The 14,196-nt window shown below is 39.2% G+C and overlaps 1 protein-coding gene across 4 annotated transcripts in view; it reads left to right on the top strand.

Moving 5' to 3' along the window:
• Positions 1-14,196, top strand: part of sorl1 (sortilin-related receptor, L(DLR class) A repeats containing) — a 78,093-nt gene that overhangs the window by 59,275 nt on the left and 4,622 nt on the right. For 2 of the 4 annotated variants that reach the window (XM_020926823.2, XM_020926825.2), the window contains exons 29-46: positions 91-222; positions 395-529; positions 3,752-3,904; positions 4,666-4,842; positions 5,315-5,443; positions 5,555-5,681; positions 6,438-6,607; positions 7,355-7,467; positions 7,570-7,674; positions 7,750-7,816; positions 8,075-8,157; positions 8,256-8,349; positions 8,432-8,622; positions 9,070-9,192; positions 10,713-10,877; positions 11,716-11,890; positions 11,976-12,082; positions 12,556-12,748. In XM_020926823.2, coding sequence (XP_020782482.1) covers positions 91-222; positions 395-529; positions 3,752-3,904; positions 4,666-4,842; positions 5,315-5,443; positions 5,555-5,681; positions 6,438-6,607; positions 7,355-7,467; positions 7,570-7,674; positions 7,750-7,816; positions 8,075-8,157; positions 8,256-8,349; positions 8,432-8,622; positions 9,070-9,192; positions 10,713-10,877; positions 11,716-11,890; positions 11,976-12,082; positions 12,556-12,748 — 2,439 coding nt within the window. The remainder of the gene's footprint in view (positions 1-90; positions 223-394; positions 530-3,751; positions 3,905-4,665; positions 4,843-5,314; positions 5,444-5,554; positions 5,682-6,437; positions 6,608-7,354; positions 7,468-7,569; positions 7,675-7,749; positions 7,817-8,074; positions 8,158-8,255; positions 8,350-8,431; positions 8,623-9,069; positions 9,193-10,712; positions 10,878-11,715; positions 11,891-11,975; positions 12,083-12,555; positions 12,749-14,196) is intronic. The other 2 variants (XM_020926824.2, XM_055148000.1) reach the window with 1 other exon arrangement.

Genomic DNA, 14,196 nt, shown 5'->3' on the forward strand with positions numbered 1-14,196 from the left:
GAGTTTGAAATTTTTGTATGTGCCAACAGCAGTTATATAATTGCCTGTTGTTTTTTCAGTTGATTGACAGTTTCTTTGTTTGTATTTCAGCCACACCAACAGAGTTCGGTAAAGTGTGCGACGCCTACACTTTCCAATGTGGCAACGGGGTCTGTGTGAGCTTGGAGTGGAAGTGTGATGGCATGGATGACTGTGGGGACTACTCTGATGAAGCCAATTGTGGTAAGAAAGAAAAAATATAATAATTTCAGTTGTTTTTGTTTAATTTGCTTATAATATTGTATTCCTGGATGTCTCAAAATTTGCATCAATTAAGAAAGAAACACATTATTCAAGTAGTAATATTCAGTTTAATACTTGATATTTAAGGTTTAACCCCCTTTCTCTCTCACAGCTGCTCCCACTGAAATACCAGGATGTTCCAGGTATTTCCAGTATGAGTGTAAAAATGGCCGCTGTATCCCGACGTGGTGGAAGTGCGATGGGGAGAACGACTGTGGTGACTGGTCTGATGAAGCTCAGTGCACTGGTAAACAGACCACTACTCCAATATCCAATAAATCACTGGTCTCATAGCAAAACTGCCCAAGTTATTTTTTGGCCAGATTGAGTGAAATTTACAGCCATAAAAAAAAGAGAAAAAAGAATGAAAGTTTAAATTTAATACTAGGGATGGGACAAGATCTCATACCACAAGATCTTGCAACAAGAAAAAAGATTGTACACACGTGAAAAAAATGATCTTTTGAGATCAAAAAACGCTCAAATGCTGGCAAGTTACATTTCTTGAGAAGCTGCAGTTCCAAAAACAGTTACAGTGACAGCAAAAAATATACATAACAATAAATCATAAATGAGAAGCCAAAATTGTGGACTGAATTACAAAATGTATTTATTATGAAATATGTTAAATCTCATCTTGTCTCGTTCTCATGGACCTAATCTTGCGCCTTGTCTCACTTTGTGAAATTTTTGTTTCCACCTCTAATTAATACCTTATAAAATTCCTGTGGTGGAAGTGCGATGGGAGAACAACTGTGGTGACTGGTCTGATGAGGCTCAGTGCACTGGTAAACAGACCACTCAGATCCAAGATTTAGATTTAAATTTAGATTAGATTTATTGTCATTGTTCACAATACAATAAAACTTCGATAGAGCAAAACTACAGCAGTAAAAATGAATAAATATAAACACATTTTCACGTCTATATCAATAAAAACTCATACATTAAATAAATAGATAATTGCACTGAGGGCATATATCACTGGCCTCAGCAAAAAACCCAAAGTCAATTTTTGACCAAATTGAGTTTTTGAGAAATTTACAGCCAAAAAAGAGAACGAAAGAACAAAAGTTTAATATTAATACCTTGCACAATCAGAGAATGCTGTATTGCTAATACGGAATTGCGGAAGGCTGAGCGGAAATGGCGCAAGTCAAACCTCCAGGTTCATTATGAGATTTACAGAGGAACAATGCATATGTACAACTACACTTTGAGTAAAACAAGAGAGAAGTATTTTTCGGACATTATTGGTAATTGCAGTAACAACTCTCGTGTCCTGTTTGCAACAGTGAACAGATTAACAAACCCTCCAGCTCCACTGCCACTAGAACTAATTTCCACATCTAAATGTAATGAGTTTGCAGTTTTCTTTAATGACAAAGTTCAGGGCATCAAAAATGCCATCAATTCCACAACACAAATAACAAGCATGCAGCCACAGAGACACTTAGAGCTGAATCACTTTGCACCTGTAACTGACAAAACTGTTTTAGAGATCGTTACCAGTCTGAGTTCATCTACTTGCTGCCTGGACATGTTACCCACTAGATTTCTAAAGTCCGTCCTCAACAGTTTACTTTCACCACTCACTCACATAGTGAACATGTCACTTCAATCTGGAACATTCCCAAACGCGTTGAAAACTGCGGTCATTAAGCCTCTCCTAAAGAAGAGCAGTCTTGATGCCACAGTACTGAACAATTTCCGACCCATCTCAAATCTGCCGTTTTTTGGCAAAGTCCTTGAAAAAGCTGTTTACCAACAGCTTACGAACTTTCTCCAATTGAACAACTCCTTTGATGTTTTCCAGTCAGGTTTTAGAGCCCACCACAGCACTGAGACTGCTCTTATCAAGGTGACAAATGACATCCACCTGAACACTGATGCAGGCAAAGTCTCAGTCTTGATCCTGTTAGATCTGAGTGTGCTGCTTTTGACACTGTCGATCATGGGATCCTCTTACAGAGACTAGAGGACTGGGTGGGCATCTCTGGTTCTGTACTAAACTGGTTCAAGTCCTATCTAGAAGACAGGAAGTATTTTGTTGAAATTGGAAACTGTGTCTCAGATCACATGGCCCTGACCTGTGGGGTGCCTCAGGGGTCAATCCTGGGCCCCCTGTTGTTCAATCTCTACATGCTGCCATTAGGCCAGTTAATAAGCAGCAATAATGTGTCCTACCACAATTATGCAGACGACACTCAGATCTACGTCTCTCTGGCAGCAGGAGACTATGGACCAGTGGACTCACTTGGTCACTGCATCCAACAGATCAGTGTGGATGCAAAACAACTTTCTCCAGCTAAACTCTGACAAGACTGAAGTCATAGTCTTTGGTCCACAGAAACAAAGGGACAGTGTCAGCAGTCACCTCCAGTCTCTCTCTCTAAAACCTTCAAATCAGGCAAGAAATCTAGGGGTAATAATGGACTCAGACTTGAACTTTAACAGCCACATTAAATCAATAACATCTGCACCCTTTTACCATCTAAAAAACATAGCAAAAATCAAAGGTTTACTGTCTAAAGTAGACTTGGAGAAACTTATCCATGCGTTTGTCTCCAGTAGATTAGACTACTGTAATGGTCTGCTCACTGGTCTCTCCAAACGAGCTGTGAGACAACTGCAGAACATCCAGAACGCTGCAGCTCGGGTTCTTACTCGAACTAGGAAGTACGAGCACATAAGTCTTGTGCTCAGGTCTCTGCACTGGCTTCCTGTGCCTCAGAGAATAGACTTTAAAGCAGCTCTGCTTGTGTACAAGTCTCTCCATGGCCGAGCACCAAAGTCCATCTGTGACATGTTAGTGTCATATGAACCATCTCGCACTCTGAGGAGCTCAGGGACCGGCCTCCTGCTGGTGCCCAGAGTCACGACTAAACAAGGGGAGTCAGCGTTTCAGGTTCATGCAGCTAAAACCTGGAACAGTCTTCCTGAACATGTGAGACAGGCCTCTTCTGTGACGCTGTTTAAATCCAGGCTCAAAACATTTCTGTTTAACTGTGCATATAACTGAAAGGTTTTCATTCCGCACTCTTCTCTCCAATTTATGTCTCTCTTTTTTAATTTTAATTAGTTTTGATTAGTTTTTATTATGATTTTAATGTATTTCTTATTCTGTAAAGCACTTTGAATCACTTTGTGTACGAATTGTGCTATACAAATAAACTTGCCTTGCCTTGCCTTGCCTAATGTGAGTGAACAACATTCACAAATTTGCTTTGGAAAAAAGTAAAGACATCCATTAAATTAAGGTAAATAAAAATAAACTTTGATGTACAAATACAAAATGTACAGTATGGGCAGAACAAAAGTGCAAAACTGTCAGTTCAGTTAGATTAGACTTGGCCATCTTATTTTTCTATTTTCCCAAAAACTTAGAAAAATCACTTGGGCAGTTGTGCTAAGAGGATAACAAAACTCACTAACACTACCTAACTCCCCCCTCCTGCTGTGTTCATAGGGGGTGTAACTCCGCATACTGTTTCCCCTGGACCCACCACCTGTGCCCCCAACCGCTTCCACTGTGGCTCTGGAGCTTGCATCATCAACACTTGGGTTTGTGATGGCTACGCTGACTGTCCTGATGGTAGTGATGAGCTTGGCTGCCCCACAGGTAGAACAAAGATGTTAACAGTTCAGTGGTGATTTCTGATTCTGAAAACCTACAATCTGTCTTTAAAAAAAGCCAAAAATTTTTTCCTTCCTAAATATAGAGTAGTATATGCTCAGTGGTAGATTGTTTGGGCCACTAGGAAAAAATTCAAACTGTCAGAATCAGAAAAAATAAGCTGTGTTGTCAGAAATTTGCTTTGGTGATATGTTGTCTATGTTATTTTATTTCCTCATCACAGACATACTGGGAGTTGTGTTGTTTCATTCACACGTGTTTAACACACAAATTGTGCATATTTTTGTAGTTCTTCTCTGAAACACAAAACACCCTGTTCCACTTTGTGATCTCATATGGTAATACAGGAAGTGCTCCACTGTGTTTTTAAACTTCATATACAGTCACTAGAATCATTTGGATAATTTCAGCACTGGAATTTTCTGTCTCTACTGAACTAAAAGTAAAAGCTAGCTGTTAATTTGAAAACTAGATGACATCATAAGGTGGAACAGAGCATTTTGAGCTTTGGAGATGTAGACATCCTAAAAATAAATGGTTACTTAACGTGTGAATGTAACAAAGCACAACTCTAGGTTTGTTTTATAACTTATATGTTATATTTATATAACACGGTTTAAAGCTTAGAATAGTCAGTTTTGTGTCACATGGGACCTTTAACATAAATAAAAATGAATAATGAGAGAAATACATTATAAACTGCACAATCAAATCACAATTTATTTATTATGTGAATCCTTTGACAGTGAACAGCTCTGTGACTGTGGCTCCAGTGCCCACCCTGACCCCTCTCCATCCTCCGTTTCCGGGACGATGTATGCGGGGGCAGTTCCTCTGTCACCGACCTCCAAACTGCATCCCAGACTGGCAGCGCTGTGATGGACAGGACAACTGTCAGGATGGCTCTGATGAAGCACACTGCCGTAAGTTTAAACATTTTACCAGTCATCTATAATAATTATATTAATAAGCTATATAAGTATCTATAATAAATATAATCATACGTTTAAAACGTGTACCAGTCATGTATAATAATAATTTTAACATGCACGTGTCGAGGGTTATTGAACATATAATTGCACTGACCTTAAAAATCCCAATAGATTTATTTGGGCATTTTGTATATGTTAGAGTTTTAGACTTAGATTTCTGAAAAAAAATAAGTTGTAATGAATTAAAATATCATTTTAAGATAGCAAAATTTGCAAAAATAGTAAAAGATTTATCAAATAAGGAATAAAATAAAATAAAATAAAAGTTAGTATGTCAAGGCTATACAGTGTAGAAGAGGTGGGATAAGGGGACGGCTCTGACATGGCAAGTTGTGAAATTGTATGGCGTATAGTATGAATGTTGTCTTGTATCCATTGTATAAATTGTGAATATTTTCTGCAGCTACACGAGGGCCACTGTTCTGTGTGAATGGGACTCGTTGTGCCAACGGAGAGGCCTGTGTTTTGGATGGTGAGTGGTGCGATGGTTTCCTAGACTGCTCTGATCACAGTGACGAGGACAACTGCACCCGTAAGAGCTCCATATTGTACTTTAAGCATTTTATAATAAGATCTCTGCTGCCATCTACGGGTTGTGAAAATTATAACTTTTTTTTTTTACTCTTTCACGTTTTGATTTCAGTTGAGAATCAAGCATTCAAAGTTCAGAACCTTCAGTGGACTCCTGACTTCCTTGGTGCAATCACTTTGACCTGGTCCCGGCCAAAAAACTTACCACTAGATTCTTGCAACTTCCTCATCTCATACAGGTGTGGTACCTCTAAAAATGAATATGTACTGTAGAACAATAGAACAGACTAATTAACAATTTTCGGGGTTCATTTGATTCGTTGCATAATAAACATAAAAATACATTTAAAGGTGCACTATCCTATTTTTTCTGGTAGATGTTATTAAACTTGCATTAAACATGTCATCTTGGACTCTTACTGTGAGTGGGCCCACCTGTCCACAAATCTGGCTTCCAGTAATTATCCATGGATAATTACTTTTAATACCACACTGATGAACATTCCAGGTATAGCAGTAACAGCTCCATGGATACAAGCAGGTGACAAGCCCTCTGCATAGTGCACCTAAATTAAGGTTAACGGTTGTGGCCAAAAAGTTACATTGATACTTTGCAGTGACATCATCTTGGGTGTAGCAAACACTGCCTAAAAAGCTTTAAGATTGTCTGAAAACTCACAAAAAGAACACTCTGTTGGCTAATGCTAGCAAGTTTGTGACTGTAATGTTTTTTGTGAGAGACTTGTTTAAGAGCACAAATCAGCTCACCTCAAAACTCAGATTAAAGTCTTGAGCAACAGTTTCAGACAGAGCAGTGCCAACAGTTAGCATCATACCCCTAGAGAATGATGATGAGACCAGCTGCAAAGTGTCAAATGTATAAAAATGTTATAACACAACAAAATGGTTAGTCAGCTCATTATATGTTTTATTAAGTTGTTGCATGTCAATTCTGAATTTCTCTTACTTTCCTGTACCATGGCTCTTGTTCTCAGGCTGGTTGATGCCCAGCAGTGGACAATAATGGACACTCAGAGCAACAAAACCAGCTACAAACTGACAGTGCTGCAGCCAGACTCCACGTATCAAGTGAAGGTCCTTACTCAGTGCCTCAGCAAACAGCACAAGACCAATGAGGTCATCACTGTCAGGACGCCAGAGGGCTGTGAGTGTTTGACTGGACACTAGCACTGTTACTAAAGGATACCAAATGTGCACCTTAAAAGACCCATATTAAGCTATTCTGATCTATTTTATAATGGTGTTTCTTCATTACAAATAAACCTGGAGTTGTGTTTTGTTTCATTCACAGATGTTTAACACGCAAACCCTACATATTTAGGCTGAGTTCTTCTCTCAAACAGAAAACACTCTGTTCCACCTTTTATTTAGGAAGTGCTCCACTGTTTAAACCCCATACACCTTCACTAGGGTCATTTGGATATTAATTTCAGCCCTGTAATTGACAATCTCTGCTGAATAAAAGGTAAAAGGTAGTTGTTTACCTACCACTTCCTGACATCACAAGGTGAAACAGAGCATTTTGAGCTTTGGAAATGTAATAATATAAGGATTCTGAAGCAAGTGTGAATGCAACAAAACACAGCTCCAGGTATGTTTTAAGAAGGTAACAACATTATAGCATGGCTTAAAGCTCACATGAGTCATGTATAGGACCTTTAAAGGTGTACTATGTAACTATTCTGGTGATGGCAAATGATGAGTAAAACCCCTAAAAGCAAGGTAGATAGGTTTAATGCTATTGTGTGGAAGATGACAGTTTAAATATATAGGAATTTGACAAATGATTTTATAGAAATAGATTACAATTGTAAAAATAAAAATAGTAAGGTTTGCCAGACTTTTTTGTCTTTTGTCTTTTTAACTCCTTTATTTTGTCTATCATCTGCAGTGCCAGACCCACCCAGGAACCTGCAGCTGTCCTGTGGGAACAGAGAGGACGGGACAGTGGAAGTGTCCTGGAGTCCCCCGGACAAATCCCACGGCCTCATCAGAGAGTACCTTGTGAGTTCACTTGTCTAAGCTGTGATTTATGCAGAAATTATGACTGATATAATGCCATAGTTTAGTATTTGCAGTGTTTTATGGGTATTGTCTGTGTTGTAGGTTGAATACAGTGAGAGAAATGGTCAGGACTGGACTTCACAGAGGTGTATGACCACCAGCACAGAAGTGAAGGGTCTGCGGTCTGACACTATGTATAAGTTCAGGGTAAAGATATAGATATACTTTTAAAATACACATTATTTGTAAAGCTTAGATTGTAATGGCATGTTTTTTATTTAGGTGGCTGCAGTGACCAGTCGAGGATTAGGAAACTGGACTGAAGTGAAATCTATCACTCCCCAAAAAGGTACAACTTTTGTTTTAATGCAGCGTGCACACATAAAACCCCAATGCTCAATTATGTGATTTGTATTACTTTCTTATGCTGCCCTCCTCTGGTCACTTATGGTTATAAAACGACTGATAAATTTAATTTCTGAATATCTTGTTTTATGTATGCCATAGTCGAAATATTTAAAGAACTTGTGTTTATTTATGTAATTTGTAAATTATTTTTGTAATGTATGTTAAAGTTAATTGCCATTTCCTTAAATTTGTTCTACAGCTCTTCCTCCACCTTCAGTGATCGCTGACACCATTACAGATAATTCCATAAGCTTTTCCTTCAGCTTTAGCTCTCAGTATGAGGTTAGACATATTTCCTTTTAATTAATGTTTCATGTAAATTATTAATCGTATTTTTTCAGTCCAAATGAGTTAAGATGTACTTTTTGGTGTTTCTTGAGAAGGCAAAGCACTACATGGTGGTTTTGTCCTGGCAATTTGACAGCCATATGAAGGAGAGTAAAAACTACACAGTACGAGAGAGGATATTCAAAGGTATTTGAGATAGATTATTACTGCATACAAAGTGTCTGATATGTGATATAAGTAGTTTAATATTCCACATATTCTTTTGCAGTTATGAACCTGACTGCAGGGACTGTGTATGAGGTGGCAGTTTGGGCCCACACCAGTATCGGGGACAGTCCCTCGGCTCTGTCTCATCACCAGACCACTGGCACTCAACCTGAGAGGCCACTGCTCAAAACACGTGCTCTCAACCAAACTGCAGTGGACTGTAGCTGGACCATCAGCACTCAGCCTGCTCAGGTCAGTTTAGACAATTTCAATCTTATACAGTACTTTTTAAATTCTGCCTGTGTATAATCTTGTACTTATGTAATGTATTATGTAACTGTGTAATTTTTGTCACAATATGTAACTTACAGTTCATGCCTTACTGTTCAAATGTACCAAACTCTTATCCTTGTTCATAATATTCCATTCACCTCTGCAACTAAAATACAAAATCCAACCAATTTTTTTTCATGCAAGTCTTGTGAATTATTTTCCAGCAAGTATCAGTCCAAAAAAACTGCTAGTCAAGACATTAACAAATAATTAAATAAGTTTTGTATAATATACATAAACAAATAATATATCTTAAATTCACAGTCTTAATATCTTTTGCGTATTGAGATCTCCCCTGTTTGTTTTCACTGATTATAATTGTGTTTACTGATGATAAATTGCTTGCCTTGTGTTTGGTGCTTACAGGTAGTGTATGGTGTGTTTTATGCCACTTCCTTTCTGGACCTTTACCGCAGTCCTCGTCTGGTCCACACTTCATCTCTGAGCCTCACGGTGACTGTCGACAGTGATGAGCAGTACCTCTTCCTGGTATGACTAAAATAAAATTCTTGAAGCTGCACTAACTTTTCTGGCAAGGATGTCCATCCTATACCGTACTTGTCTCCTTGGGGATCTGAGGATCTGATTGCTTTGTCTGGAATATTCCACAGTATGGCATGAATTACATCAATTGCAGTTGTTTTATTGCTCAGAAATACCAGACTTGTTTTTAAATTTATTTTATTTAGGAGGTGCCAGAATATCTCAGGTCCCAAATTCAGAATATCTCCTGATAGCAGCTAACACAATCAATAAAACACTAAAATCACAAAGCATCACATTATAAAACCATTTTCATTTCTCCAGAAAAACATACACATGTCTCGGTCACCACACTTGTTAAATTTAAGAAGAATTTAAGATAAATTGTAAAAAGTGCCACAACAGATTTGTAGCATGGCCTAGTATGTAAGTATGTATTAGTGATAATATGCTAGTCTAATACCATACTGCAGATCTTTCCAGCCAAAGTAATAGCATCTTCCTAAAAGGAGCAGGTTACGGATGCTTCACCACAAAACACAGTGCACTTTAAGTAAAGTTTGTAGCTTGGGACAATGGTGCACAGCCTCAAGTCATGAGGCATGTGTGTGCAGATGTCTTCACTCCCACTGCTCTCAAATGAATCCATCCACTCCTCCTCGGTGATGTCAGACTAAAGAAAGTTGCATTTGCAGAGACAAATCTTCCCCAGTTAAGAAAGTGGGAACATCTGGGGGGAGTAAATCTCTGCTGCTAGACATGTAATTATGCAGTGTGAGTGCAGAGAGACACAGGTGCAAATAAGGGCTGTGATCCACCCCAAAGCTGCCCCACCATGCACCACCAGCTGGGTAAAATCAAGATAAGAGTGCAGAGGGTGGGGTAGAATGAATAAAGAAGATGAAATTATAAATCCTAAACGTGTATCAAAATCTGGCATTAAATTGAAATTTGAGAAATTACCATGTGCAAAAATTAGCATGTGTGGAAAATTTTGGTTTCAGCTTTGCCAGCACAAGGGTGACTTGATTTGCCAACTACTACATATTATTTAACTACATATTATAATGACATATCATTTAACTTGGTAGTAAGAAATCTGAAAATCTATGGCTTTATACTCACCTGTGTTGCATTTATTCAATTGTGAAAATGAAACACAGGAAAATAAAAAAATGTATACACTGAATGCCATACTGTGGGACATTCTAGACAAAGCAATAACATCTTCATGAAGACAAGTAGGCGGACCAGTACACAGTGCACCTTTAAGCTAAATATTAGCTCAGTATTTTGCATTGACCTGGAACTAATTAACTGCATATGACCAATGGTGTTTATTAGCATAGCAATAATATGACATACAAATAGAAAAATATCTATAATGATGAAACTACATTACAGATTAGCTGGCCCTCTGGTTCCCCTAGTGGGGATTCTAATAAATAAACTATAAACAAACTGCTTTTACTCTTAATGGTGTATACTGATAAAATTACAGATATATTTTAATCAATTTTCCACAGGTGCGTGTGGTGTCTCCATACTTGGGCCCTCCATCGGACTTTGGTGTGGTCAAAATGATCCCCAACGAGCGCCTTCCACCCAGAAACCTTCACCGAGTCCGAGTGGACAAGACTCAGGCTACACTGAAATGGCAGCCTCCTTATGATGCCCCCAATGCAGCTCTGGTATGTAACATTACAGTACAATAGAAACCAATTACTTGGAAATCAATGTTAGTTTTTATCTGTCAATATGTTATTGCTTTATTTACCGTACTTTATTTTACCAGGAAAAATCTTATCTTCCCCCTGTAAGAAATTATTGTTGTATCAGATCTTTCAATTGTATCACAATGACACCAAGCAGTGGAATTAAAAAGCAGTGAAGTTATACAGTTTAAGCATTGAAGACTGTTAAATATAGTGTAAAACAGATCACATACAATTAAAATAGCATTTAAACATATTAGAACACAAAAGAGATCATAGACTGTATTTACGGTAAATGGACATAGCTAACTTGCTAACCTGCGGTGTTCCAAATAGGAAGTGAGCATGAGCACTCCATCGACTCTGCTCCATTTTACTTTGTAATGAAAAGACATCACCCCTCCCCTCTGTAACTGTCAGTGTCAGGTTCCTTATTTATGTCTTAAAATGTTCATATTAACCTGCTATTTGCCCCATAACTGCCGGCCTCAACAAGCTTCATTTGACTGAAGCCGAATGCTATGAAATGCTGTCTTAGGCCAGCTCTTTATACAGTCTATGAAAAAGACAAGGTCAAAAGTAGCCAACAAAGATTCATTTATGGCTAATTGAATAGACTGAATGAAATGTTACTGTGATTTGCTTTTGTATTATCTTGTAGTGTTAAACTGTTCATTGTGGATCTTCAGTGAGAAAAGTTTAAGTGCTCTACAACATGTTTCAAGTATATTTCCTGACAGTTTATATTTCTAATTAATTAAAATGCTTCTTCAATACATGCGTGATTTATTGAACATTTTGTGTGCCTGTGCAGACATATGCGATCCATGTGCGGGACGTGATCCGAAAGGAGGAGCGCGACTACAAACTCACATCCAAAAACAACACAGTGGAGTATGTGCTGAAGGGTCTGGAGCCTGGAGGTCGCTACAGTGTTTCAGTCCGACTCCGAAATATGAGCAAAGAGGCCAGCTTCACTCTCAGCACAGGTACAAGGCACTCATTTACACCCATCGTCAAATACCAAGGGCAAGTTCAATACGTGTTTATAAAATGTGCTGTTTTCTCCTCCAGTGCCTCTCCCAGCTCCAGAGGCCTTGAAGATTCTGACAGAGAAAGACCATGTGTTCCTCTTCTGGAAAAGTCTGGCAGTCAGGGAAAAAGGCTTTAATGAGAGCAGGGTAAGGGAATAGATCATGATAAAAGCTGTTTAATAGTGCAATTTATGAATTGCCAGTGTTGAAAAATATGTACACAGGTTTGCTTAAATTAAAACCATATCATAGTGTTTTGACGTTGACATACACACTAAATAGTTAAATTTGTATCTTAAATTAAGGTTGTAAGAAAATATGTTAAAAAATGTAATTTAAACATCTTCAAGTAAGCCATCTATTCTGGCACAAAATATATTAAAGATGCTTAAGTTTTGAATGTGTTTTTGGACTGAAAACAACCATGTTATGCACCTCCGGTACTACATAGCTGGATAGCCTCCATCATGTGTGTAAACTCTTAATATTTGAAGAGTGAATAAAGTGTATGTGAAAAATGAATGGGAATTTACTTCCAGAACCTCAGTTGACTTTGCTGTGAACAGGACATCTAGGCTAAATGATTAATAACTGTTTTTATGTTCTTCTCCTCTGTACAGGGATATGAGGTACATGTTTACGACAGTGTGACCAATAAAACCTCTTTCCTGGGAAACACCACAGAGACGTACTTCAGGATCAGCAGCCTCCTCCTGGGGCACAACTACACATTCTCCGTCCAGGCGCGGTGCCTCGTGAGCGGGCAGCTGTGTGGAGAGCCCGCCCGGCTCCTCTACAATGAGCTTGCTACAGGTAAACAACATGGCTGCCTGTGTGAGTGCCAACAAGCCTGAAGCCACGCTCAGAGGGCACTCATGGTACACTCATGGTACACTCGTGGTACACTAGAGGATTAAGTCTGAGGAATACAGACTTGGCAAATTAGAAACAGAGCTAAATTACTCTGGTTCTTGTTTAGAAAATTGGGTTGTCGAACGCATACATTTCTACAGTAAAACTAGTAGTTTTTTGACAGGCAAAAAATTACCGTATTTTCCGGGTGATTAGGCGCTCCGGGTTATCAGACGCATGTTTTCCCGAACTTTTTTCACATATAAACCGCACCGAAGTATAAGGCGCGTTAAACGAAACACAACAGTTAGGTAAATCAGTCAAACTTTATTTAACGCGTTTACTCGTTACGTTAACTCTCAACTTTGTTCATTTGTAACACGTAAAAAACAAAAAACTGTCTGAGACAGATAAATTGTCAGCGTATTCACAATAACTCATAATTGTTCGGTTATAACTAAAAATAACACATTAGTTTTCACAACGCTAGTTCGATTATTTGGTCCGCACCAGGCAATAAAATTGTGATTATGTAGCAAATACACTCCAGTGTGGTCCGCTTTCACACCGGCAAATTGACGTGTCTCTGTTTCCCGAGAAAACAGCGATCCCTCCAGTTATCAACACCGATGTTCCTGTTAATACCACGGGCCGTCCTCATCTCAACTTATTATCGTGAACTCATAAAACAGCAACATGTAGAACTTTGTACAAACTCACCTCATCAGCCCAGAGTTCGGGTAACATCAGCAGCCAACAGCGCTCACAGTAGCGCGCAGCTCCTCAGGACGGGGCTTAGGTCTGATCCTTGGTCCTCCTACAAGCGCGTTGGTCAGATGGTCCGGAGGCTCCATCCTCCTTGTGCTGGTTCCAAACGGTGGCGAGAAAGACCAGTGCTTGATGGACTGAGTCCGAGCGGGTACGTTCCGTCGTCTGCGCGCTGTTTCCGTGCGGGAAAAGCAAGAATGTGCTGTGGACTACAGGTCCGGGTGGGCTGCTCTGGTCCTCCGCGCTCAAGAACCGCGGCTGGTTCTGAGGTGGTGCAGCATCCGGACAGAAGCATGAGTCCAGTTTGGTTTGTTATATGTTGTTCTGAGCGTCCGTCCTCCGCGCATTTGGTTCTTCCCGGGGAAAGCGCTTCCTCAGGTCCCCGCTGGTTCGGGACTGTGGTTTGGATCTAGTCTGACTGTATTTCTCACACTAGGCTAAAAGCAGGGACTTTTTGAAGTTGTATCAATTGAATAGGCTATTGCCATAAAATTATTTGGTTAATTAAAACCCAAAATAACAAATGCTGGTTGGTACATGATCACGGGGAACACCGGGACCTCTCTGTGCGTGCAGGTTCTGAACAGACGTACACACCCCCAATTTTGACTCACTCTGGAGCCACATGTTCGCACGCTGGT

Source organism: Boleophthalmus pectinirostris, unplaced genomic scaffold, assembly GCF_026225935.1.
Source record: "Boleophthalmus pectinirostris isolate CB_2022bp ecotype Guang Dong unplaced genomic scaffold, ASM2622593v1 HiC_scaffold_9, whole genome shotgun sequence".
Lineage (NCBI taxonomy): Eukaryota > Metazoa > Chordata > Actinopteri > Gobiiformes > Gobiidae > Boleophthalmus > Boleophthalmus pectinirostris.